The following is a 24,170-nucleotide window of genomic DNA, read 5'->3' on the forward strand; positions in this document are numbered from 1 at the left end:
TTCAGTATGTGCAGAAAAATTAAATTTGGGAGTGAGGTTAAGAAGGAGACAGAGGTTTGAGGTAGCCCTGAGGTGATCTCAGTTCTTGTCTGCTTGTTTGGGCAAAGTTACCATGATTATTCTTTTTCTAGAATAAGCATATTTTTGCCTTTTTCAGCAAAGACACTTAAGTGTCAACAGTTTCTGCTCTTTTCAGCCTTGCATACCTCAGAAGCATGACAGTATTTGTGATAAAATATATGCACAAACATTATTCTTCTTATCATTTAATTATACTTTATTCAACAATTCCTTTAAGCAAACATAAATGTTACTGCTTTCTCTCTAAGTAGCGTTGTACTGATTTTTGAGTTTTTCTTTCTCTTTGTTATGGAACACGAACTAATGTTAACTCACTGATTTCCTCTGTTCTTATTCTGGTGATGCGTATTAGTGACTGCATTTAGAGAAGAAGGAACTTTCATATCCATTAACTCAATGAGTTTGCTAATTAGCAACAATAGCAACAGGAATGTATAGACTACCAGCAGGAAAAAGGTTCTACGCATAATTAATCCTCCTCATTGTCCACTCATTTCTTTTATTATTTCTAGGTATCACACGGCCTCCCTATAGTACATAATAGCTAGCTTTATGCTTCCTATCTTTCTTCTCTTAAGTTGGCTAAAAGCTCAATCCCCTCCCCCTCAGCCCACATAAGGAAACAAGAATCCAGCGATCGTGCAAATCTCCCATGAACATCAGAACAGCACAAAAGCCTTGCTTTTGATAGAAGACCCAACAACTTTAATTGCTACCATCAAAGCACTACAGAGTCCAGTTACCTCTCTTAAAAAAACAGCATGCTTCAACGTAAGTCAATAATGTAGGGTTGCTACCAGTTCTCAGCAGCCTTGACAGCCAGAACATTCCTGCTGCTTTAGTGAAGAGGACCGTGATCACTACTTTTTCTAATGCTCCACTCCAGTGTACAAACCAATTCCCCACCCAGTTAAAAATGATATGTCTGATAAAAAGAGAAGAAATAAGACTCACTCAATAAAGTAGACTTCCCCTTTTTCTGTATAAGCCATTTCCCAATTATCAGGCAACGGGCCCAAATCATCATTCTCTTCAGGTTTTGTCTGCTTTGTTACATCTATATCCTCCTTCGCTTCTTCAGGTTGAGTATATCCTGGTGCAGGACACGGTTGGGTGGAAGATACCTCCCCTGAGACAGCTGTACTTTTCTCTTCATGTTCACTTGATTCTACAGGAGAAAAAAATTACAATTTTTGGATATCTAAGTAAATAGTGGAGGATTTACTGTGTGCAATCTCCAAGCAATATACTATGAACTGCAAGCCTTAAAATAAAGAGAAAAAATCTGTTGGATTTACACAAGGGATCCCTCCAATGATGCATTTTATCTGGATCACAATAAAAGAAAATAAAACAATAAAAACAAACCAAAACAACAAACTAATAAAGAGCTAAGAAGCAAGTCAAAGAGTTCTAGATCATTCTGCCCAGAAGTCCTTCCAGACCAGCAGTTAGCACTGAGCAGAAGGTGGCCTCATATCCAGCAGCACCACCGTCTTGTGTCTCATAGCTTCATAGCTTTTCAAACTATACACCCATAAAGTAAATACCCTGCTGTTTTACTACAGAAAACAGATCCTTTTCAATTAAGAAAGCATATACACTCATTGCTTTTCCTATATCTATAGATGGCAAAGAAATCAATATGACAACCTTGCAACTCATAGCAATGTATATAAAGTGGTTGGGATTTCATTACTGGTATCGTCTGTGGGAGGCTTAGTTTCCCACAGCCAGTGCTAAGTACCTCCTATACATCTCACTGTGTCCCAAAATATATTCAGGAAGGAGCCTTCCTTCCCTACGCCTTTTTAAAGTACTTGATCTTGCACTCTTTACTGATTCTACTTTCCATAAAATCAGAAATCAGGTTGTTTCCCTTTGGTTTCCAGCAGTACCTCTGTCACTCCTTGTTTCCACAGTCCCATCCAGGCACTCTTAGCTAAAAAAAGTGTATTAGAACATAGCAACAGCTATTAAAATGGCAGTTGAACAAAAACATAAGACAAAACCACAAATGTACCTCAAAAAAACCTCTTCTAAATAGGAAGCAGATGTGCAACACTAGCAGTCTAAATGCTCTTTTGTCCACACTGTTGAATACTTGCCTCCACTCCTGGATTCTACATGCTCACCTGCATGAACAAGTATTACACAGGAGGGCTTCCATGCACACAGCTAATATGACAGTAGAGAAGACACAATCTTTTCTTGACTAGTACTAGCTGAAAGAGAGGATGCTTGAGAGAACTTGTACTAGTAAAGAAACAGAGATTTCCTCACCCTTGGAGGTGAATAAATTTGGATGACTGATCTACTAGGCATGTGTTTGTAAGCAGTACTATATTATATGGTCCAACTAGGACCTACTTCTTGAAAAATGGAGCAGAAACCTGTTGCCTCAGTGGACAACAGAAGCGCTCATCCTCTGTCCCTGGATCCTTGTTTTCTGCTGCACTTAAATGAAGACTGATCTCATTGAAAAGGTAGACCTCTATATTTAGCCAAATGTAGGGCTGCAACTAAACTGCAGTGAAAACAAATTCACAACCTGGATACATTGATTAAATCTCCACTGACTATAGCAGGATCCTAGTCAAGTGGAAGAAATGACCCTACATGTGAAGTCAGTTAAAGTGAATTCAGTCCTGCTTCGGCTAGATATTCAATTTCTGGTTAAAATAAGGGGAGGTGAATCTCAGACCTAGTGAGCATGGATTTAAGTTATATATATATGGAGGCTGATGCCGTAAGTTCATCAACAGATATAAATCACGAAGATATGGACAATGAATATTAGACTTAATGGCATACCAGAGACTAGATGGGGAATACTATAGCTTGTTCATAAAGATATGTCAGGAATAAAGGACATATATATGGTTTTGTATCATTAAGAATGTATGTACCCTTGCTATGGATGGACTTGCTCTTATATGGACAGACATATTGAAAGTCTGTGGATAATCACAAAAAAGGAAAGGAGAAAATATACTTTTAAAAGAAGCCCACAATGTAGTCTACTTATTATCAGTAAAGTTCAAGAAGATGACCATTTTTTTGAAGAACTAATGGATGCATCCAGAGCACAGAACTATGCAGATATTTGTGTGGAATGTGTAGGAGGTGGAAGACAACTTGAGTGAAATGATTTTGTGATTCTTAGGAAAGCAAGAAAAAAGAAGAACAAAAAATTAACAGCAATGGACTTCAAAAAAGCAGATTTCAAAACACTCAGAGAATTATTAAGTTTGCTGTTTGATGTTACGGCAAGCAAGGGCAAGGAAAAAGGAGTTCAGGCGAACTGGTAAAGATGAAATAAACAATACTAAGAGCATAAGCACAAATTGTCCTAATGAAAAAGATAGATGGTAAGTATAATCAGAGATCTTTTTGATTAAGCCATGACTTTTCAATGGTTTGCTACTTGATACAGAATTGTACAAAAGGTGAAAACTAGATTAAAGTACTAAGGATGAACACAGGAAAAAAACATGTTCATGTAAGAATAGCCAGTCTAAAAAATGGGATACTGTCAGGGACATTAGGAGTAACAAGAAAACTTTACATAAGTACGTTGGTAATAGTAAGATGACCAAAAGCAGATTTCGCAATGTGGGAAGGAAGGGAAGCTAATAATACATGACGCATAAAAAACAAGGCATTTAGTGCTCTTTTTGCTTCAGTCACTACTGAAAAGATTACCTATGATTAAATGACTAACATAATTAACGTCAGCAATAGGAGTAAAGAACTCAGATTAGAGTGGGCAGAGAAGAGGTCAGATACAATTTAGATAAAGTAGCCATTTTCAATCAGCAGAGCCTGATGGAATGAAATCTAGAGTACTGAGGGAACCAATGAAGCAGAATCACAGTTAGTAGTGGCTACACCTTTGAGACTTCTTAGAGAAAAGAGGATTAGAAAGGACAGACATAGTCCTGGTTTAAACAAAGTATCTAGGATTTAGGTTTTTAGATAGTTTCATATTCTTAAATTCTGGGCACCAAAGTTCCCTTTGAAATAATTTGCTCAATTAGGCCATAATATCTTTTTGTTAAAGAGGGGTAAAGAATTGTAACTTCACTAGAACCTTTAATCTATTTTTAATTCCTAGAAGGACGGTGGGACCAGCAATCAAACCACCTACATGTAAGCTCTTCAAAGGTGATAAGCAATTGTCAAGATTTATCCAGAAGGAATTGTGCCAAGCTAATCTTATTTCTTTTCATGACAGGGTAACAGGTGTTGTTACTTGGGGAGAAATGGTAGACATATCTTGATGTTAAAAAAAGACTTTAGACAGTGATGCATACAGCCTTTTAGAACACTGTGGAAAAAAACTAGACCAGGTCTAGACCAGGGTGATACTCAATGCCTCTGCGGCCATACATAGCTCATGTGCTGTTTAAATGGGTGACAAGCTATGGGTGATTGGGCAATTACTAGTATTGCACACTGTTGGGAAATGTGAATCTCTCTGGATGTGGGAAGAAATAAATTAACAAGAGACTCAAATGCAAGTTTTGTTCAGTTGAATCCCACAACAAAGTATTAGGATCTCAGGGGAGCTGAAGTAACCTCTTCCTTATCTAATACTCCCAAATTCCCATCTCCTTGGCTTTCCAAAGTACATGGCATATGGCTGATGCAAAACACCACAGTCAGCTACGCAAATGCAAGATGGGAAAAAACTCCCTAGGCAGAAATTCTATTGAAAATGCAATGGAGGTATGGGGATGTGTGAGGGATGTCTAACCATTACTCTCAGCCAAATATAATATTATTGCAAAAAAAAGCAAACATCATAATAGGTAGGAAGGGTAAGCCTATGCAATACATGTCCTTCCACCTTCATGTACATTAAGGTTTCAGCAGAAGTACTGTGCCCAGTTTCAAGGACTTCATTTCAAGGGAAATTGGAAACAGTTCAGAAGACAGCAACAAAAATTAGCAGAAACATGGAAAGATCAAAGAACTGGTCTTTTTAGTCTTGAGAAGAAAAGACCGATGGACAGAGGAAACATTTTAAAATATGTAGAAGGTTTCTGCAAAGCAGAGTGGATAGGTGGTCTCCATGTCCCATGAGAATAGGAAGATGCTACTGCCAGTAAGTTCTTCTCTTTTCTTTTCTTTTCTTTTCTTTTCTTTTCTTTTCTTTTCTTTTCTTTTCTTTTCTTTTCTTTTTTTTTTTTTTTGCAGAAGCAAAGCAAAAGGGAGTTCTCATCTGTCTGTAGTATCATTGGCAGATCTGTCAGCTATATTCCTGAGGCTATCCGCAGTCTTGAGCACATTTTTACTGCAGGAATGATGCTGTAAAGATGAAACTGAGGGCAAGACGTGAGGCTACAAGGTATGTGTGCCTGCAGTAGAACAACTAAATTTGTAGCATAGGTGCATCATGCACAATGGCTAATCACAGAATCACAGAATCACAGAATCACTGAGGTTGGAAGGGACCTCTGGAGATCATCTAGTCCAACCCCCCTGCTCAAGCAGGGTCACCTAGAGCACATTGCACAGGATTGCATCCAGGCGCGTTTTGAATATCTCCAGAGAAGGAGACTCCACCACCTCTCGGGGCAACCTGTTCCAGTGCTCTGTCACCCTCACAGTGAAAAAGTTTTTCCTCATGTTAAGATGGAAGTGTCTGTGTTTCAGTTTGTGCCCATTGCCTCGCGTCCTGTCGCTCGTCACCACTGAAAAGAGTCTGGCCCCATCCTCTCGACACCCTCCCTTCAGATACTTGTACACATTGATAAGATCTCCTCTCAGCCTTCTCTTCTCCAAGCTAAACAGGCCCAGCTCTCGCAGCCTTTCCTCATAAGAGAGATGCTCCAGTCCCCTAATCATCTTTGTGGCCCTTCGCTGGACTTGCTCCAGTAGTGCCACATCCCTCTTGTACTGGGGAGCCCAGAACTGGACGCAGTACTCTAGATGTGGCCTCACCAGGGCTGAGTAGAGGGGGAGAATCACCTCCCTCGACCTGCTGGCAACACTCTTTCTGATGCAGCCCAGGATACCATTGGCCTTCTTGGCCACAAGGGCACATTGCTGCCTCATACTTAACTTGGTGTCCACCAGCACTCCCAGGTCCTTCTCAGCAGAGCTGCTTTCCAGCAGGTCAACCCCCAACCTGTACTGCTGCATGGGGTTATTCCTCCCCAGGTGCAGGACCCTGCACTTCCCTTTGTTGAATTTCATGAGGTTCCTCTCTGCCCACCTCTCCAGCCTGTCCAAGTCTCTTTGAATGGCAGCACAGCCCTCTGGCGTATCGGCCACTCCTCCCAGTTTTGTATCGTCAGCAAACTTGCTGAGGGTGCACTCTGTGCCTTCATCCAGGTCATTGATGAAGAAGTTGAACAAGACTGGACCCAGGACTGACCCCTGGGGGACACCGCTAGCTACAGGCCTCCAACTAGACTCTGTGCCACTGAGCACAACTCTCTGAGCTCTGCCATTCAGCCAGTTCTCAATCCACCTCACTGTCCACTCATCTAACCCACACTTCCTGAGCTTGTCTATGAGGATGCTATGGGAGACAGTGTCAAAAGCCTTGCTGAAGTCTAGGTAGACAACATCCACTGCTCTCCCCTCATCTACCCAGCCAGTCATTCCATCATAGAAGGCTATCAGATTGGTTAGGCATGATTTCCCCTAATGATCAACCACTGGTTTGATAGTACACAGGCATGGCAACATTGCTGTGTCTTAGGATTTTAACATGAGATCTGTAAAATGTATTAGCTTTCTCAAGATCGTAATTTCAACAGGTCAGATGAGGTCAAGCTCTTGACTTTCAATAAATATATTAACAAATTCCATCCATCATTGTGGCTGAGAAAATGTGAAAACATGAGCCTTGAGGATTAGAAGAAATATCCTGAGCTTGTCTCAGATAGAGATTGCTATCAAAATACGGAGGGAAAACAGGAAGCCGACATGTATTTAACCACTTAAAAACATAATTATTTTAAAGCCAATCTCATGACTTATTAATTCCTGGATCATTAGTTTTAATAACTTGTTTTGGTAATAATAGAGGAGCCATCCTGATGACTAAAACCCAACCAATTAAGGCAGAATTGCCTAATGCCATTTAATAACATTTAATTTAACACAATAGACATTCCAGTCATTAGTTATTTGGAGTGCAGCACTATGCTGTCATTTTATATCATATATTTTGTTATATGTATCTATCATTCACTTATTCCAGCTAAAGTGGATATTCACCTTCCTGATTTTCATTCTGTTAATATATATTCATACATAGTATTTGATTTGATAAAAAGCAGGAGTCATGGTTAAAAATTAGTAGTGTCTTAAATATACAAATAACGTTTGAAATATAGTAACACATTTCAAGAGTATAAATATTTGGCTTCAAATAACATCTGATGTACACAGATCCTAAAACCATACCATAATACGTGACCAGAAATATATTTGTCACTAAAAAAACAAACAATTGACTTTACATCAAATGAAATAGCTTACTAGAGGCACTGTCTCACTACAAAACAGATTACATGATCGAGTTTCCAAAAGCAATTCAGTGTAGTATCTCAATAGTGAGTGCCCTGCGAAGTGACAGAAGAGGCAACAGCAAAGCATCAGCGAGTTACTGCATATCTGAAATACAATTAACTTTGGGGAGAAGATAATGTGCATATCAAAAATACTACTACTGTTAAATACTGTAAGTTGATCTCTATAGTACTCCAATATCAGTTGTGTGAGATGACATATTCTCTGTACAGCTCTTGGACAATATGGTGACTTTTTTTTTGAATAACTGGTAGCTATGTTTTGATAGTCCCAGAATTTGAGCCATCACCCAACATGTCACTTGCATTTTAAGCTGTTTCTATTATTTACAGTCTAACAGTTGAAATTTGCCATCTAAACATGTAAAAGGACCATGCCACTTTGTTCTGTTATTTTAATGCTTCAGATGATTCTTCCAGTAAAGCTTAAAAACTTATTATTTTCTTCCAAAAGAATCAACACAAATGACCTAAGCAACAGCAGCAGAGAACAAATTAAAGGAAATATTATTAAATATTCATTTATGAAGTGGTTTAGCAGCTCTGAAGAAAAAATATTGCAGCTCTTGATTGTATCTAAATGAGTAATTTGTCAAGTCCTGCACAGAATCACAGAATGGTTGAGGCTGGAAGGGACCTTTAGAGATCATCTAGTCCAACCCCCCTGCTCAAGCAGAATCACCTACAGCAGGTTGCCGAGGACCCTATCCAAATGGCTTTTGAATATCTGCAAAGATGGAGACTCCACAACCTCTCTGGGCAACCTGCTCCAGTGCTCAGTTACCCTCACAGTAAAAAAGTTTTTTCTTATGTTCAAACAGAACTTCCTCTGTTTCAGTTTGTGCCCCACAGGAAACAGTCCATTCCTTTCAATAACCATGGGATACAAGAATTGTTCAACTGTTGTCTGCTGAGCTTCATGCCTCTATTTTCTTATGAAAATATCACTCTTTAGCCTGAGAGTTGCTGCCCCCCGCTGGAGGAAAACCCATGTTGGCCCTGTGTAAGGCAACACTTCCCTTTCCTGCAGAGCTGTAGCCAGATTTGGGCTTTGGTGCTTTGCATAGAGGCGCTGTTCCCACTGAAATCTAACATAGTAAGAACTAGGAGCTGATGCAGGGAAAGGAAAATGGGACAGAAGGAGATCAGGGGAGCACAGGTTACTTTGTAGGTCATAGGGTGTGGCTTAATTGTCATAAGTTGAATTTAGAGAAACACTTAGAGTAGAAATATCAATGGATTCCAACTTAAGTATCTTTTAAAATCTCATGGCTCTTGCATACTGTGTTCTTTATTTTTTTGCCTGTGGCTGCCTTTGCTGTGTAATAATAAGAGAGTAAGCCCACACAGCTCTCCGGGACTACTGCACCTCACATGGTGATTGACGGCACTGGGACTTCAGCCTTTTGCTTCATTATCAACCTAAGGCATGCAATGATTCTTTCAAAACGCACTCTGTGTCATATCTTATCCCTCAATTAATTTTGAGCCTGCCAGAAATTTCATTCTCTGGGTACAACTTATCATTGTTCAAGTAACGTCAGAATAATACACATACATAAGCATTCTTTCAGCTTCAGAATGGTTCTTTTGGAGTTTGGAAGAAAATAAACATATAATCAGTCAGAAGTGTGAAGCAAATGTGACATGGCCAACAGTGTCAAATCATGATGCTGGCTGTGAAGGAGGCTGGCTTCATTCTTTGCAGACTCCAACAACAGTGAATGTCTTACAAGCTGGTTGCAGTTTGACCAACAATCTTTTTACCTCTTTTGTCAAACCATCAGTTTTGCAGAAATTGTTAATTTCAATGTAGTGTCCATCAGGAAAGGTTTCTCAGGTGAAGGATTTCTTGTCCAAACTGGTGAATGGCAGAGACCAAACCCAGAAGAGCCAGGAGTCTACTAGTGTGGGCAATTGCATTAAATGTGAGAAACCCAACACTAACTCTAGACTCTTGATCATCACTTGGCCATCCTAATAGTTATTTTATAGACTGTGTCTCTTGTACGCTGCTTGGTCAATAGCAGGATTCTTTGTTTAAATTTAGCCAGCTAGGCTTCTGTGTAGTTGTAGGCTCAGTTAAGCATTCTAGGTTGCAGATGCCCTAAAATGGGTATCTCAAGTAGCTATGCTCATTTACTCTTTGGAAGTGCCTCTTCTTATTTTTCAAGAGAAAAGTTTCATCAGATTTTTTACTTCAAACAAGAAGTAAAGCATTTAGGTATATAAATTGCTAAAATTCGATGAGATAAATCCCATCTCCCAGCTAACTGTAATGTATGCTGAAAGAACTTGATCCAAGAGGAAGAACTGACTAAAATGACCAAAAGCCTCATCCTAAAGAAGCAGGAAAACTTCCTGATGGGTTCTGGGCTGAGGACAAGTGACATAAATCAGATAGAGCAAACACATTGAGCAGTACAAATTGAAAGGAAGACAATTATATATCATGCTTGAAGATCTTCAATCTGTCCATATAGAGCTGTCAGAGGGAAATCTGATGGCATAGGAAGAAGATGTGGAAATATCGATGAAAAATAGATTCCTACTAATAAAGCTCAACAGGCACTCAGATTATCTCCCCAATCAGCAATTAGGAAATAAACTAAAATGAAAAATAAGACCAAAAGCAAAGATCTCTCCAATACAAATGTTGCTTATTGATTTGATAAAGACAGATTAATTTTCCTTGGATTCATCTTAGATCTGTTACTACTTCAACCTAGCAGCCCTAGGTGTTACTGCAATCCTTTGCCTTGCTAGCACTCTGATATTGTTGGCAGGTAATATGATGTTAAGTTGCTAAGCATCTATAAAAAATGTATCAATCTTTCAGATGTCCCAAGAGTCCTGTATTTAATAAAAGACTCCCTTTAGAAGTGAGGCCTTAAAAATAGAACATACTTCCTAAAAGAACCTGAAATAACAAACATCCTGCCTCTGGTTGCTTCTGTATAAAGGCTATACTGCTCCCTTCACCAGGGGTAGAACCTCCCCCAAAACATTAGCACACTTCAGTTTTCCTGATTGTTCAAAGACACAAACTACAAATGCACATACATTTTAGAGGCAGCTACGACTCTGTCAGCTCACAGAGAAAATGACTACAGTAACAGGATCCGTGGGAGCTACATTCCCCAACAAAGGCAACACAGCATGTATGTACAGAGCTGCTTTGCTACAATCCCCAAAGTCCTCAATCAGTGTAACTGCACAACAAAACGCTGCTTATGAAACCATGAGAGTCAGCACAGGCACCGCTTGTTCTGCTGGCCACACCTACAGGAATTACTTTGTGGGGGGTGAGGAGGGGAAGGCGGGGGAGCTGTCTTACTCATGCATTTCATTTTTTAACACAGCACATGCCAGTGGCTATTTCTTGGGTGCTGTCTAGTCATCCTTCACATAGGATTTGCCTGTGAGAAGTGAGTGATAGGTGGACAATGCAAGGAGAAAATCAGGTACACATTTCCTCTTGATCCAGCTTGAACTGGAATATATTGTCCTAGAAATTGTACCTCAGCGGTGATGGCATCTATGGCACATTTTGAACAACTGCAAAGAATGATTTCTGTAATGATTTCTGCAATACACATCAGAGACCAAATCCTGCCTTTGCTTCCTTCACTGTGGAAGTATCCTGGCAACAGAGCCAGTGCTGATGCTTTATATAAGGATTCATCCTGGGTTTCATCCTTTTTTGCTTAGCTTAGCTGTGTAGGAAAGGGACTAAGTGTCAGAGTATTGCTGGCACATACAATGTTGTGTGGACGGAAGGAGGAAAGCTTGTACAGCATGTGATGGCAATGGCTGGAGAGTAATTCTGCAGGACTTTGGAGAGAGGAGCAGGGAGAACGTGCTCCCTTACACCTCCATGCTGCCCACTTAGACACAGGGATGGATTCTGCCTGGGGAATTTGCCCTTAAATGGTTACATTTTTCAGGCAACAACAATAGAAAAACATGCAGCAAATATATCCATGAAGGGGAGATATTGAATTTGATAAACTTTCTAATTAAGAGGAGAAAAAAAGTACATATAAAATCAGGAGTATGAATATCCTTTTCACAGCATTTAGATTAGGGGATGGATTTATTGTTTTACATTAACCTATACATTTAGTGAACATGTAATATACCATTTTATCTTCTTATCTGTATGATTGTCACTACAAGACTTATACTTCAATTATTTGTTTCTGAATTTCTAAGTTCGCCAAAGAGAGCTCAGAGTTATTTCTCAAAGAGATATAAATGCCTGAATTTCTTAATATCCTACCTGAATTAAAAAAAACCCCACCATTTCTTAAATGGTATTTCAGAATAAAAAATGTTATTTCAGAATTAAAAAATGTTTAAATACTGTAAAATCGTGATTCTTGCTGAAATGTTTCGGGGAAACTGATTACCTGCCTGGGAAAAGGTTGAGACAATATCTTGAGTTCCTCTTTTTCTGAAGAACTACGATCCCAGGGCTAAAACAACAGCTACCTTTTAGGACCAGGCAACTGATGTCTTCATCAGCTTTATGCAGGACCTGGAACATTGCTGAAAATGGTCCTATCTGCCTAGAAACTGAAGCAGGTTTCACAGAGCTTCCTGATCCTCAGGTGACAGTATTGGCAACTCAGTTTCACTGGCACTGCCAGGAATTCATTAATAGGATGACAGCTTTGCTGTCATGACATAGTATCTCTAAGATTTCATACTATTTTATAAAAGTTCACTTTATAATCTAGTGAATTCTCTTGCGAGCTAAAAGTATCACCATTTTAGAGAAAGGAAACCTGAAGCACAGAGATGGGATTCATTTGACCAAAATTATAGATATTTGTGTCTCAGCTACTTTTTTAGACTCCCTCTATACCCAATGAAGAGAAATAGGCACTTGTGATTGATTTCCTAGACTAGAAATCTAAGACAGATCACATGAACTGTGTTCAGAAAGTAGATTTTTTCTCTTTTGGCTATAAAGAGGGTTCAGGGTGACTAGCTTGGAGACAGATATCTTTACTGTAGCTGAGGTAAGTGAGATGACTTCCCAAAATGGAGGTTAAAAGTGGTTTGTTTTATGTTTGACAGGAATCCTATTATTTAGAATTCCTGGCTTCCAGTCTGCAAGGGCATTCTTACCTGAACATGAATATTCTCACTGCAAAAGGAGATAACTGAGGACTCTGTGAATTACAGAAATACATTGCAAAGTAAGAAGGAAGAACAAACCTGGTGTTACTGTCATGTCATTTCCATTGACTACAGGTCTTTCTTCCTCTTCTTCCTCTGGTGGTTCAATACTTGTCTTCTCCATATTGCTCACAGACTTATTCCTTTTACGCTTGCCTTCAGCCCCAGGAGTGGCACCTGGAAGGATCTGATCTGTTACATTTAACAATAACGGAGCTGGTTCTGCTGGAGGCTTTGGGGTGCCGTAATAGTTGTCTGGAAAGAAAAGAAACGGAGTAACATATAAATTCACAGAATTACATCTACTTTGTCTTTGTCTTTTGGTTTAGATTAATGAGATTATGTGATGTAGTACATCAGCTAATATAAAGATTAGTTCAAAATGTCTTCTGTGAGGTTAAAAATTCACTTTTCACGAAATTGTAATAGATACTTTTAGTGGTAGCACTAGTGATCCAGTCATGCTCACAAATATGTACTACATTAACTCTTCCTCAAACTCTAACAGGCTAAATCAGCATTTTTCTCATCTAAACAACAGACAAGCAGGAAGCATACTGAAGTTGTTTTTCATTTCAAACCACTAGTTAGGACTAATCAGTTTTATAACATTTATGCCACAATATAAACATTTCTGAAAGATCAAAGGGACCATAAAGGTATTGGATATTCATCCTATTATGTCAATTTCAAACCCCCAAAATTCTCTTACCTGGTCAGGAAGTACATTATTGCTCAGTGATACAAAGATTCACAATAATAAGTAATGCCTGCACTACCTCACTTTTTGTATTTGTCAAATTTTTGCTATTCGTGAGCAAAGCTCCAGATTTGTAATAGTTAATGCTAATATATTTTCAAAGAAAGATGAAACCTTATGCTTTAGGGCTTAAAATTATCTCTAACTACTAAGAAATTCTGAGAAGACTTAGTGGCTGACAGATTACCCTCTATTTGTCTCACAGGAAGTTTCTGACAACTTCTTCTGAATCATCCACTTTCTGTCTGAAGGTTATTAGATTAGATTGACCATGATTTGATCTCATCTATCTGATCTGTATGTTTGAATTTCTAAATTCAAACTGGCTCAAAACTGGTTTCCTAATAATACTTCAAATTTGTTTTTTAAAATATGGGTCTTTAGCAGGTCCTTTCTAGAAGCAAACATAAACAGTAATATGAGACATAAGGACCATAAATATACCATTTATTCAAACTTATCTTTTTTTCTTGAGAAAGTTGCATTTTCTGCATTATTTTATCTTCAGAGTAGCAATAGTTCATGAGGAGGGCAGTGAACATGATATCTCACAAGTAGATTAACAGGCAGTTAATATGGGAAACTAAAAATATTGTCCAGCTCTGAGGAACTTTTTCAAAAAAAAGCACTTATGTAGGGCTGTTCAGTGCCAGTATACTTAAGAGTTGCTGAAGGGATTTGTAGACCCTATGACTGTGTTTAAATTCTTGTCCTCAAATGTAAGGCTTCTGCACAATCAAAGTAGTAACAACTTCCAGAAATGATTTTAACGACATATAGATGCAAAACAGATACAGAAATATATCTGCACAGCAAAGCATTATAAGGTATATTTTGCAAGCAGCATAAAATTTTTTCTGGTACTAGTATTCCTTTGTGTTTTGCTATGAAGTACAATGTTCAGCCACAGTACGACCTCAATACAGGCAAGTAATTGAGTAGTCTTACAACTACTGAATACTCTGTGAATTTTCACAGTGGTTTAGCAGAATGTTATTCAGAGCAGATGTTTCTGTAATTGTAATACACTAGGAAAATTTACTGTGTTAAATGGCCCTCATATTCATTCTGGGCTTCAGAGACGGCAAAATGAACAACTGACTTGCTAAAGATTTTCTTTTGATTTTATGAGATTTAACATGGAGCCCTGATGTCCGGGGGAATGAGTCCTGGCCTTGTATTGCTGCCTGTCAGCTGCCGAAGGCGACCTGCGCTCCCACGCTCTGCATCAGCTTCCTCACGCTCTCGGTGTTGAAGCAGGGGAGCAGAATTTGGGGTCTATGGAGGGAGAAGAAATCTACACTGATCTACTGTAAAACCGTACCTCCAAAAAACGTCAAAATTAGGTCTGGTCACAATCAAATGTCTGAACTCTGACAGGGCTTTGTATTTATAGTATTTGATAGTACCTGATAACAGATGGTTTTGAAGGCAATGCTAAGTTGAAAATCTACTTTTGTATTTCCTTAACAGCATATCCTTAACATTAGTGAAATTTGTGCCTGTGATGTTACATATTTTGAAAAAAACAAGATTTAAAAGCCTCCAATTTAAAAGCCTTCTCCCTAACCTATACCATTTTACTGTTTGAAAGTGTATCAGTGCCATAGCTGCCCTAAGCTTCATGAAACTTTTCCACTGACTCCAGAAATAACAGTACACAAACCCAAAGGTTATAGGTCCAGTGTGATACAAAGGTGCAATTAAAAGTGCAGTACCTTGGCTGTTTTGTGCTTCTTAGTTTTGCCATTGTCATACAAAATCAAGCGTAGTACAAAAACTCTACTTTTTAAAGGTCAATGATTTATTAAAGAAATCTGAAATGCCATAACTATCACATTTGTAAGCTAATGACAATATCCTGAATAGTAGATAAGAGGACAGACAGTAAAAATGTTATAAATGAAGGACATATTCATTCTATTTTAGGAAATTACACTCTTTTTAAAAACAGTCTTTTTAACTTAGACCTACTGTATATTTTAGTAGGAGAAAAAAGATTTATGTGAATATAATATGTATCAAAACATGAGAAAGAAATTTGCACATTTAAGATTAGAGGCCAAAGAGGATTTCATTCTTTCAGTTTCAAACTGAAAAAGCTGCATAATTTCCATTTTGTGCCCTGTAACATAACATGTTATTTTCCCCTTATATGATGAAGTAACGGTTGATTTAAACACAAGTCTTGCATTATTACTTGATTGATCTGTCTATCTTAATTCAAATATATGTGTAAGCAGGGACAATAAAAATAAGAAATTGAACCACAGATATTGACATAATAAGTGTACCAGAAAAATGATGAAAAGAATCAGTATAATCAGAGAGGAAAAATGTATCGGATGAGACACCCAGCCAGTTCAATGGTAGAGTGATGCTGCACTAAAGAGAAATTAGAATCAGTGTAAATTATATCTTGTATTAAAAAGTTTCTCTGTGTTTGAAATTAAACGCCAAAGCAGAAGTATAACATTAGCGCTTACCATGGACTTCTCAACCTTGGTGGTAACATGCTGACCAAGTCAGTGAGGACACAAAACATAATCATAATGGAAGGCTAACTCTCATAAAGGCTGGGAAAATGTCGTATCAAGGCATAATGCAGAGAATAAAATTTTAGATACCATAAATAACTTTTGTGGCAATGATGTTTGGAAAATCTCTGAGAAAAGCAACAGCTTTTGATCCTGCTGGAACAAGGGGATGCCCAGTGAAATTAGCAGATCCAAAATGAGCAAAAGAAGTGTTATCCCACACAACACATAACAAAATGGTGGAATTCATTGTCAGATGTTGTTATGAATGCCCATATTTTAGTTGGGGTTGAAAAGCAATTAGACAAATTTGTAGAAGTAGTTCATGACAGTCTATTAAATGTAAGGGTACAAATTCTGATTAAATAATTCCACGTTACAGATAGCTGGAGGGGGGAACATATCTCTCTGCATGCCTTCCCTGTTCTTGTATTTCATACCGTACCATCTACTATGGGGCAGTAATAGAGACAGAATATAAGGCTAGTTTCCTTTGGTTTAACTGCTCTCTTATTCAGGTGTCTCCTCGCTGTACTTAAATGCGTGCATACTCCTCAGCTATCCCAGCACAGAAGTCAAGAGGTCGTTTTAAGCAAGCAGTGCTTAAACTAAGCTCTTTGGGCTGGACCTGACTAAAAGCCTTCATGCAGACAGGCAGTACAGAATGAGTATCTAATTGTGGAAAAGCCATCATGTCTTAATTGGTCTCGCTGCTGTGCCTGATTGCCTCGGTGCTGCCAGCCTACTTTTGAGTGCAGCTGAACAGCGAAGATGGTCTGTCCTAACCTGTTTGACTTTGCTGCCGAAATGGCTTGGAATCCCTAACACCATTACAATTATCAAGTGTCCTTTGCCACCCCTAAGCTGTATGAAAAGGTATACCTGATTTTGCAAAGAGAAAGTCAGATAAAATTACTGTGGAGGTTAATCCCGAAGACTGAGACCAAATCAGAAAGTCAGAAAGTCAGGAGAGACACAAAAAGGGGAAAATTAGGAGGACAACATAGCTGTATTTTTTCTTAACCTGATCTCACCTATTTCAAGAAGCAGTAAGACCTTTATTATATTGAAGAAGCATTTGATGATGAAGCAATAGATCCTAACTTGTTTCCTGATAAATAGTAAGTCCTTACAGAAAACAAAAGTTACATTTTTTTTGTGGTAGTAAAGAAGCAGAAGAATCATCATGTTGACATGGTAAGGAGAGTCAGATCTAGTGATGGTAAATATACTGATGCCATTCTCACTGCAACTGACACCCTGTGATCCCCATTACTGGAAGCAGATATTCCCACAGAGGCTTCCACAGTTTTGTGCTCTGTATTGTGCTGCATCGTAAGGACTGGCCTATGTCCATGTGTGCTGCCTGGCCTTACGGAGTGCCTGCACCTCCATTCCAAGGAGACCAGCATGACTCACCCTCTCCCCTTCAGTGATGGATGGGCTGGAGGGATGGCCCAAGGCGTCTCCTCCGTGTTCCCTTCCTTCCCTGTGGACCTGCCCATCAGTGTGCCCCAGGAATGGAGAGGAGGGGGGCTTCCGGCTAGGTGCACATCTCAGGAAGGTGCTCCCTCAGGTCCTGGTACTGGTCAACCAGGAATCATCAGATCATTTCGGAACAGGGATTATTGCTGCGATGGTCCCTGGTTCCTACCCATAGACCTCTGAAGCCTCCCTAATCTCATCTAAGAAATAAAAAATTCCACAATACATGATAATATCATGATACTTTAAAAACATAAATATTATGAAAAGGTAAAATGGTGGTGCTGAGGAGTTACGAACTTATAGCGAGAATGAACAGTTGCAGAGAAATTCAGAGATACGCCAGAGCCAAAAGATCTTAATATAAATACTTCTAGCGCTGGTATGGTTCAGATTCTGAGCCCAGAACTAGATACAAATTTATTTTCACATTTATTTTTAGGGTGGGATGATACAATATCAAGCTACAAATACATCCCAAATTCTGCTTATTCAGCACCCTCATTTAGATTGCTCTCTCTGTACTGTTTATACAACTTTGAATTGCTTAAGTATTAGTCAAAATTGTGCAAGTCAGCCACATCTCTAGGAAATAAAAGACAAACCTTGTTTTTCAGTTATTAGAATGGTAATCATGAATTTTATCATGAATGTTAAATCTCTCCGTATCCCTTTTGTGGTCAGTGACTGGTGATAATATATTAAAGGAAAAGTACTCTGAAGACTAATCACTGGCTGGATATATGAGGTAGATTTGATACTATAATAGCTGACAAACAAATACATGTGGAAAACAACTCATTGCAGTGGCACAAAGTTTTGGGTAGGCAGCAGTTAATTAAATTTTTTAATTAAAATAATAAATGTGAATATTTTACTATTTGATTCAAAGATGGTAATTACATTTGTTAATGTCTACAGACCTAATGCACACCTCAAGAAGCAATCTGTTCAATTTTAGTCTATAACCAAGGAGTCTGAACACTATCTAAATGACAGTAAAAACATAATGAAAAAAGAGATTCTGGAAGCGACTAAAAAGTGTAACATTAACAATACAAGGAGAACTAAAAGAATTCCCCATCCCTCGCGGCCCAGAGTCTGTAAGCCCTGGGACGTCAGGCTTGAGTTTGCTTGAGTCTGAGCCTAGACCTTGTTTTCTTTGATTTTACAACCTTGAGCATTCTTTGGATGCAGTGTGTAGGCTTTGGGAAAGCTCCAGAAGACAGCAGGAAAGAAAGCCTGTGTTTCTGGCATTGCTTAGGGCAGGCCCAAGCACACTGGCAGTATAACCAGGACAAGCAAGGGTAGGATCATGAGTGCTTTTAGTCTTGCAAAGTTTAACAGCCAGCACAGCCCAGGTGAATGGGTTGCAGATACCTTCTTTGAAGGGTTTGGTATTGTGTGCAACAGACCTTGAAGATAGGTAGGATTCCTAAACTTGGGCTCCATACACCTCCTAAACTCTGCATAGACCTCCAGGGCCAACTGTGCAGATGCCTACAACAACCATGAGCTTACATTACTGTGTTGTTAGATCCACCTTGCCATGGAAGTAGACAGGACTCGCTTGGCTTTGTAGAATACTTAGGTCCAATCAATAGACATTTCCTTATGAAAGTATTTTATTCTAACCTTTCTAGTCACCTCTATACTTCATTTAGAGATTCTTTTGCGTGTCACGAAAACACTACAAACTTTGCACTATGAGCAAAATAAAGAATATTTTAATACTGCAAAAGCTGCTTCTCTTTCAAAATTCTTACAACCAACTTATAAAATTCCCAAAGAGGAAACAGTACACAGACATTGTTAAAATATAATTAGGGATGTATTTTAACAAAATTCAAGACAATTACCACCTCCTTAAGGAAGCCTTGCAAACTTCTTTTCACCCACTCACCCTGAGTGAGTAATTTATTTTGACGGGTGACTATACTATAATTAGGGCTTTTTTTAATCATTACTGTAAGGTTGGGTGAGTAGATTTTGTTCTTGGGTTCATACATTTTCATGACGGCTTTGCAATGCTGCTTGATGGATCAAAGTTGCAGAATTCTTAGTGTTGGCGCTAAAGTAAGTAGCATTCAAAAATGAAGGTTTCTAAAGCCTTTACATTTTAAAATCCTGTCAGTATTCCTTTTGCTCACAGTGCTTGTGACATTAAAGTGGCAAAGTAGCCAGGAAAGGCAGTAATTCAGATATTTCAGGATGTAAGAATTTTTTTTTTGTTATTAAATATACAACCGTGATTATATTTTTCCACAACAGCCCTAACTTCTATTTTATTCTGTGGAACATTTACAAGCAAATTTAAACTTGTAGTAAGAACTTTGCCATTACTTTCAGTTTCTCTACTTTCAGCAGGAGACTGAAGATCTCAGAGAAGTCTTTTTTCTTCTTTTTTTAACTAAGCCTTTGGATCAGATTGCTTAGCTCTCTGCGCCTCACTGTTAAATTAATGTCTGAATTAAAAATATAAATTAAAATTTATTTACTTTGGGAGTCCTGTCAGAATGAGTTATACATGATGTACAGAACTAATGCCATACTAGTTGGAGGTAGAGAACCCTAGGGCTAGTTTCCATAAAATCTGCTTTCCATCCTCTCTATTTTCTGACTCACTCATATATATTTGGCTTGAGCTATGGCTAAATCTGCTCAAAATGAGTATTTTTCAAAGATCTTAGGGTTCTGTCAGAACAGAGGGGGTTAGAGCTAAGGAGATGGTGCTGCTCTGAATAACTCCTGCATTCCCAACAAATACTTGATAATTTTCTGGCCAGGGGTGGCCGGCTGTTTCCCAGAGATGGGGAGATTTTGGATGAGTTGGCTGCTGTGTCTCTTCCCCAGGCAGAATTTTCAGGGAGGTTGGTCTCTGTAACTTCTGCTAACAGACACTAGGCAGATACGCTAACTTCTGTGTCAATTAATGACATTTTAATAACTGGCTTCAGGATTGTCTATTCATCTACATTAAAATTAAATCACTAATTATAGCTATGGATTTTTGCCCAAGAGTGTTCTGGCCCCCAGAGAATGCACTAGCATGGGAAGTTTTTAAATTCATAAGTAGAGGAAGGGAGACAGCAGGGCTGTCAGACGTTGCAACATGACAGGCTGGCTCCTGGTTCTCTCTTGCTGCAGGACCCCAACTGCCCCTAATATGGATCTTTCTTTTCCAGGCAAACTGTCCGACTGTCAATGTAAAGACTCATATATATGAATCTGCTTCAATTTAATAAGTTTATTCAATATTTATTCAATTGAATAAATATTTTCCAAGAAAAATACTAATCACAAATCAATTCTTGTTTCCTGAAGGTACTGACAGAGTGCATCAGATCTGCATAGGGAAAAGCAATACATTAATAAAAATGGACAACTTAACAGAGAATTTTATGAACTACTTATTGCTTTTATGAGCCTCTATTATTGGGTTACCAGATAAACATAAAACAATTCTGATTTTCAGAAATTTTGAAGAACCTGAAATTAAGGCATCCAAAGTTAATACTCATTTTTTAAAAATATTTTTCTCAGAGAAGTCACTGTACGGTTTAGTGTGTTTTAGAAAGAGTTCAGACTCCTAAGTTAGCTCCATCTCTTTTTTCTTACTTCCATTTTATATATCTTCTTTTTGTTTTTACTGAAGTATTCATTTCTCTCTCATTTTTTCTTCTTCTTTTTTTAATTGGTAGGGTAGTTTTACCCTATACATATTCTGCAGTTTTTGCTATTAGGAGTATCTCATCTACAAATTTAGGCACATACAGGAGACTAATCCATAAAAATGATGTGTAGAAGTCTGTCAAAGTAAAGATTCGTATATACGAATTTGGAAGTAGAAAGCAAGCAAATAGAAAGAACAATTTCAGCTTTACAGAACCAGATACTGCCCGAACTGTTTTCAAGACATACCTTTAACTCCTAGCAAGACCCAACCATGTGAATAAAAACAACTCTCCTGAGCACTAGCACTAAATCTTTCACAGTTGGGAAATAACAGCTCTCCCATCAGGCCCAAGAATCCCACGGGTTGGAGGTTTAAATACATTTCAGATGAAGTAACTGTAAATCATCCTGTGTTAAGTTCTGGTGGAGGTGGCTTTGGAGAAGGAACATGCTTGCTTTAAGATTCCTCAAAGATTAAGGTCCTGACCTTATTTCTCCCAAATATTCCTCAAGTTTGTATTTCCCTCTGAGAAACAGAACAAATGAATTTCAGATAATGGCCCAGGACAGCAATGGCTGCTTATCAGATGCAGCAGCGTGCTGCATGCACTGCACATCATCACAGAGCTCAGAACTGCTAGCAAATATAAAGTGACCTTTAACTTCCATGTTTTAATCTTATACCGAGCACAGCATAGCAGACGTGAAAGTTCTAGATGAATCTTTTTAAAAGGTTACTTTCACTTATTTAAGTAAAATCATGGACTGAGGGAAAGGAATTAATAATTAATGTGAAAGAGCATTTGGACTTTACCAGCAAGAATCACAGAGGCATGAATGCAGGGGATTGGAAGAAGACTGTGCAACAATTCAGCTTAATAAGTATATTAGTAACTATTTCACTGTATTCTGTACATTTTAAAGGAATACTTTCATCTGACCTGATCTTCTAAAAAGCAATGTTACAGTTAATTCGAAATCTCTACTTTCCCATGAAAAAGACATAGTTCAATTCCTAAACAGTACACTCCTTGCTCTGAAATATTTCCTGCAGTTTAGCAGAGATACCAAGACACTTCGTCCAACAGCACATACATCTTTTTCTTTATATCCTAGCTGGTGTTGTCTGGATTCAGCCCCTCCGTGACCACTAGTCATTGTGTCTGATCCCTAAATGATAGGAAGGGGGGGTGGTTCTAACTCATTTCACTTCAGCTGCTTAGAGTTTAGGTGTGAAGCTTAAGGTAACCACCTCTCTCCACTCATGTGTCTTGCATAGTGATCTTGGCGGGATGAACTGCCCTCTGGAAGTGTACAATTTTTTGGTTGCTGACCTTACAAGAATCTGTTCATACCAGACATCTTTTAGATGGCTAATGATAGATGATGACTCAGACCTTTAATAACTAAAGTTCCAATATACCTAATTATGTTATTGTTTTTTGCCATCATTCAAAGATTTAGGCTTAACAAATTATGAGATTGTCCACTTCCCTTGAACTCTGATTTTGTAGAATTTATACATTCTTTTTAAGGTTCTTGTAGAATTAAAAATTCTTTGCCATAATAGGGAACAGCTTTCAGCAGGGTGCCTCACCTTTGATAGTAGAGACTGTATGGTTTGACACCTTTACAAATGATCTGGAAGGGAAGTGTGAGGAAGAGACTAAGAACATTTCTATACAAGATTTTATTTAATTTAGTCTGGACCACAGATGTAGAGGTTTATGAAGCTGCAGAAGGACAAAAAGAAAAAAAAAATAGATAAGTGAATGGGGAAGCATCATGGTAGACGAAATTTAGTGTTGATAAATACAAATCAGGGAACCATGGGGTTCTAAAATGACTACCAACACTAGAGATATACTGGCATCACTGCAGATCACTTTACAGTGGCAGCCTTCTCCTGCTAAAGAAAAAGCAGAGTTAAAGGTGTAAACTGGAAGGCAGCTTACAGAAGGAATGGAACAAGTAGTAATGCAGAGACTCAGTAATTTGTTTCAGAACATACATACAATGTTGGCCTTGCCTTTTTTAAGAAAAAAATCACAGAACTAAAAGGTATTCTGAGAAAAGCAAAGGAAAGTGATAAACACCCTATAATAAAAATCAAATGTATTGCAGGTGTTTACCTAAAAAAAGAAGACAAACAAAAAGGGATATAATAAAAGTATATAAATACAAATTTTACATAAAATTAAAGATCACAGAATCACAGAATCACAGAATCGCTGAGGTTGGAAGGGACCTCTGGAGATCATCTAGTCCAACCCCCCTGCTCAAGCAGGGTCACCTAGAGCACATTGTACAGGATCGCGTCCAGGTGTGTTTTGAAAATCTCCAGAGAAGGAGACTCCACAACCTCTCTGGGCAACCTGTTCCAGTGCTCTGTCACCCTCACAGTGAAGAAGTTTTTCCTCACGTTCAGATGGAAGTGTCTGTGTTTCAGTTTGTGCCCGTTGCCTCGCGTCCTGTCACTGGGCACCACTGAAAAGAGTCTGGCCCCATCCTCTCGACACCCTCCCTTCAGATACTTGTACACATTAATAAGATCTCCTCTCATGCCAATTTCTCAAGGTGAGAAATTGAAGCTCATTGAGAGGAAACACTTTCATGCAAAATGTAACTGAACTGTGGAACTTATGAAGTTTTTGAGATCAAGTTTGAGTCAAAAAAATGGAATGCGTTCCAAGAACACACAGTTGTTATATCACACATTTTTGAGAGATTACCCCCGTATTAAACCAATTCATAATTACTGCAGATCTATCTGAAAATGGTGTGTGTAGGGGATCAGGGACTGGGGCAATTTCACTCAAATTTCTCTTGCAGAGATCTTATAGTCCTGAGAATTGTCTGATCTGTCTTTTGCTGGAGACAAGATACTGGATTAAT

General features: G+C 38.5%; 1 protein-coding gene across 3 annotated transcripts in view; it reads right to left on the reverse strand.

The window, feature by feature from the left end:
* MAGI2 (membrane associated guanylate kinase, WW and PDZ domain containing 2) overlaps nt 1-24,170 on the reverse strand; it is a 781,658-nt gene that overhangs the window by 247,217 nt on the left and 510,271 nt on the right. For all 3 annotated transcript variants that reach the window (XM_067316830.1, XM_067316827.1, XM_067316829.1), the window contains 2 exons: nt 12,858-13,073; nt 1,036-1,249 (listed from right to left, as the gene is read on the reverse strand). In XM_067316830.1, coding sequence (XP_067172931.1) covers nt 1,036-1,249; nt 12,858-13,073 — 430 coding nt within the window. The remainder of the gene's footprint in view (nt 1-1,035; nt 1,250-12,857; nt 13,074-24,170) is intronic.

This window comes from Apteryx mantelli, chromosome 1 (genome assembly GCF_036417845.1).
Source record: "Apteryx mantelli isolate bAptMan1 chromosome 1, bAptMan1.hap1, whole genome shotgun sequence".
Classification (NCBI taxonomy): domain Eukaryota; kingdom Metazoa; phylum Chordata; class Aves; order Apterygiformes; family Apterygidae; genus Apteryx; species Apteryx mantelli.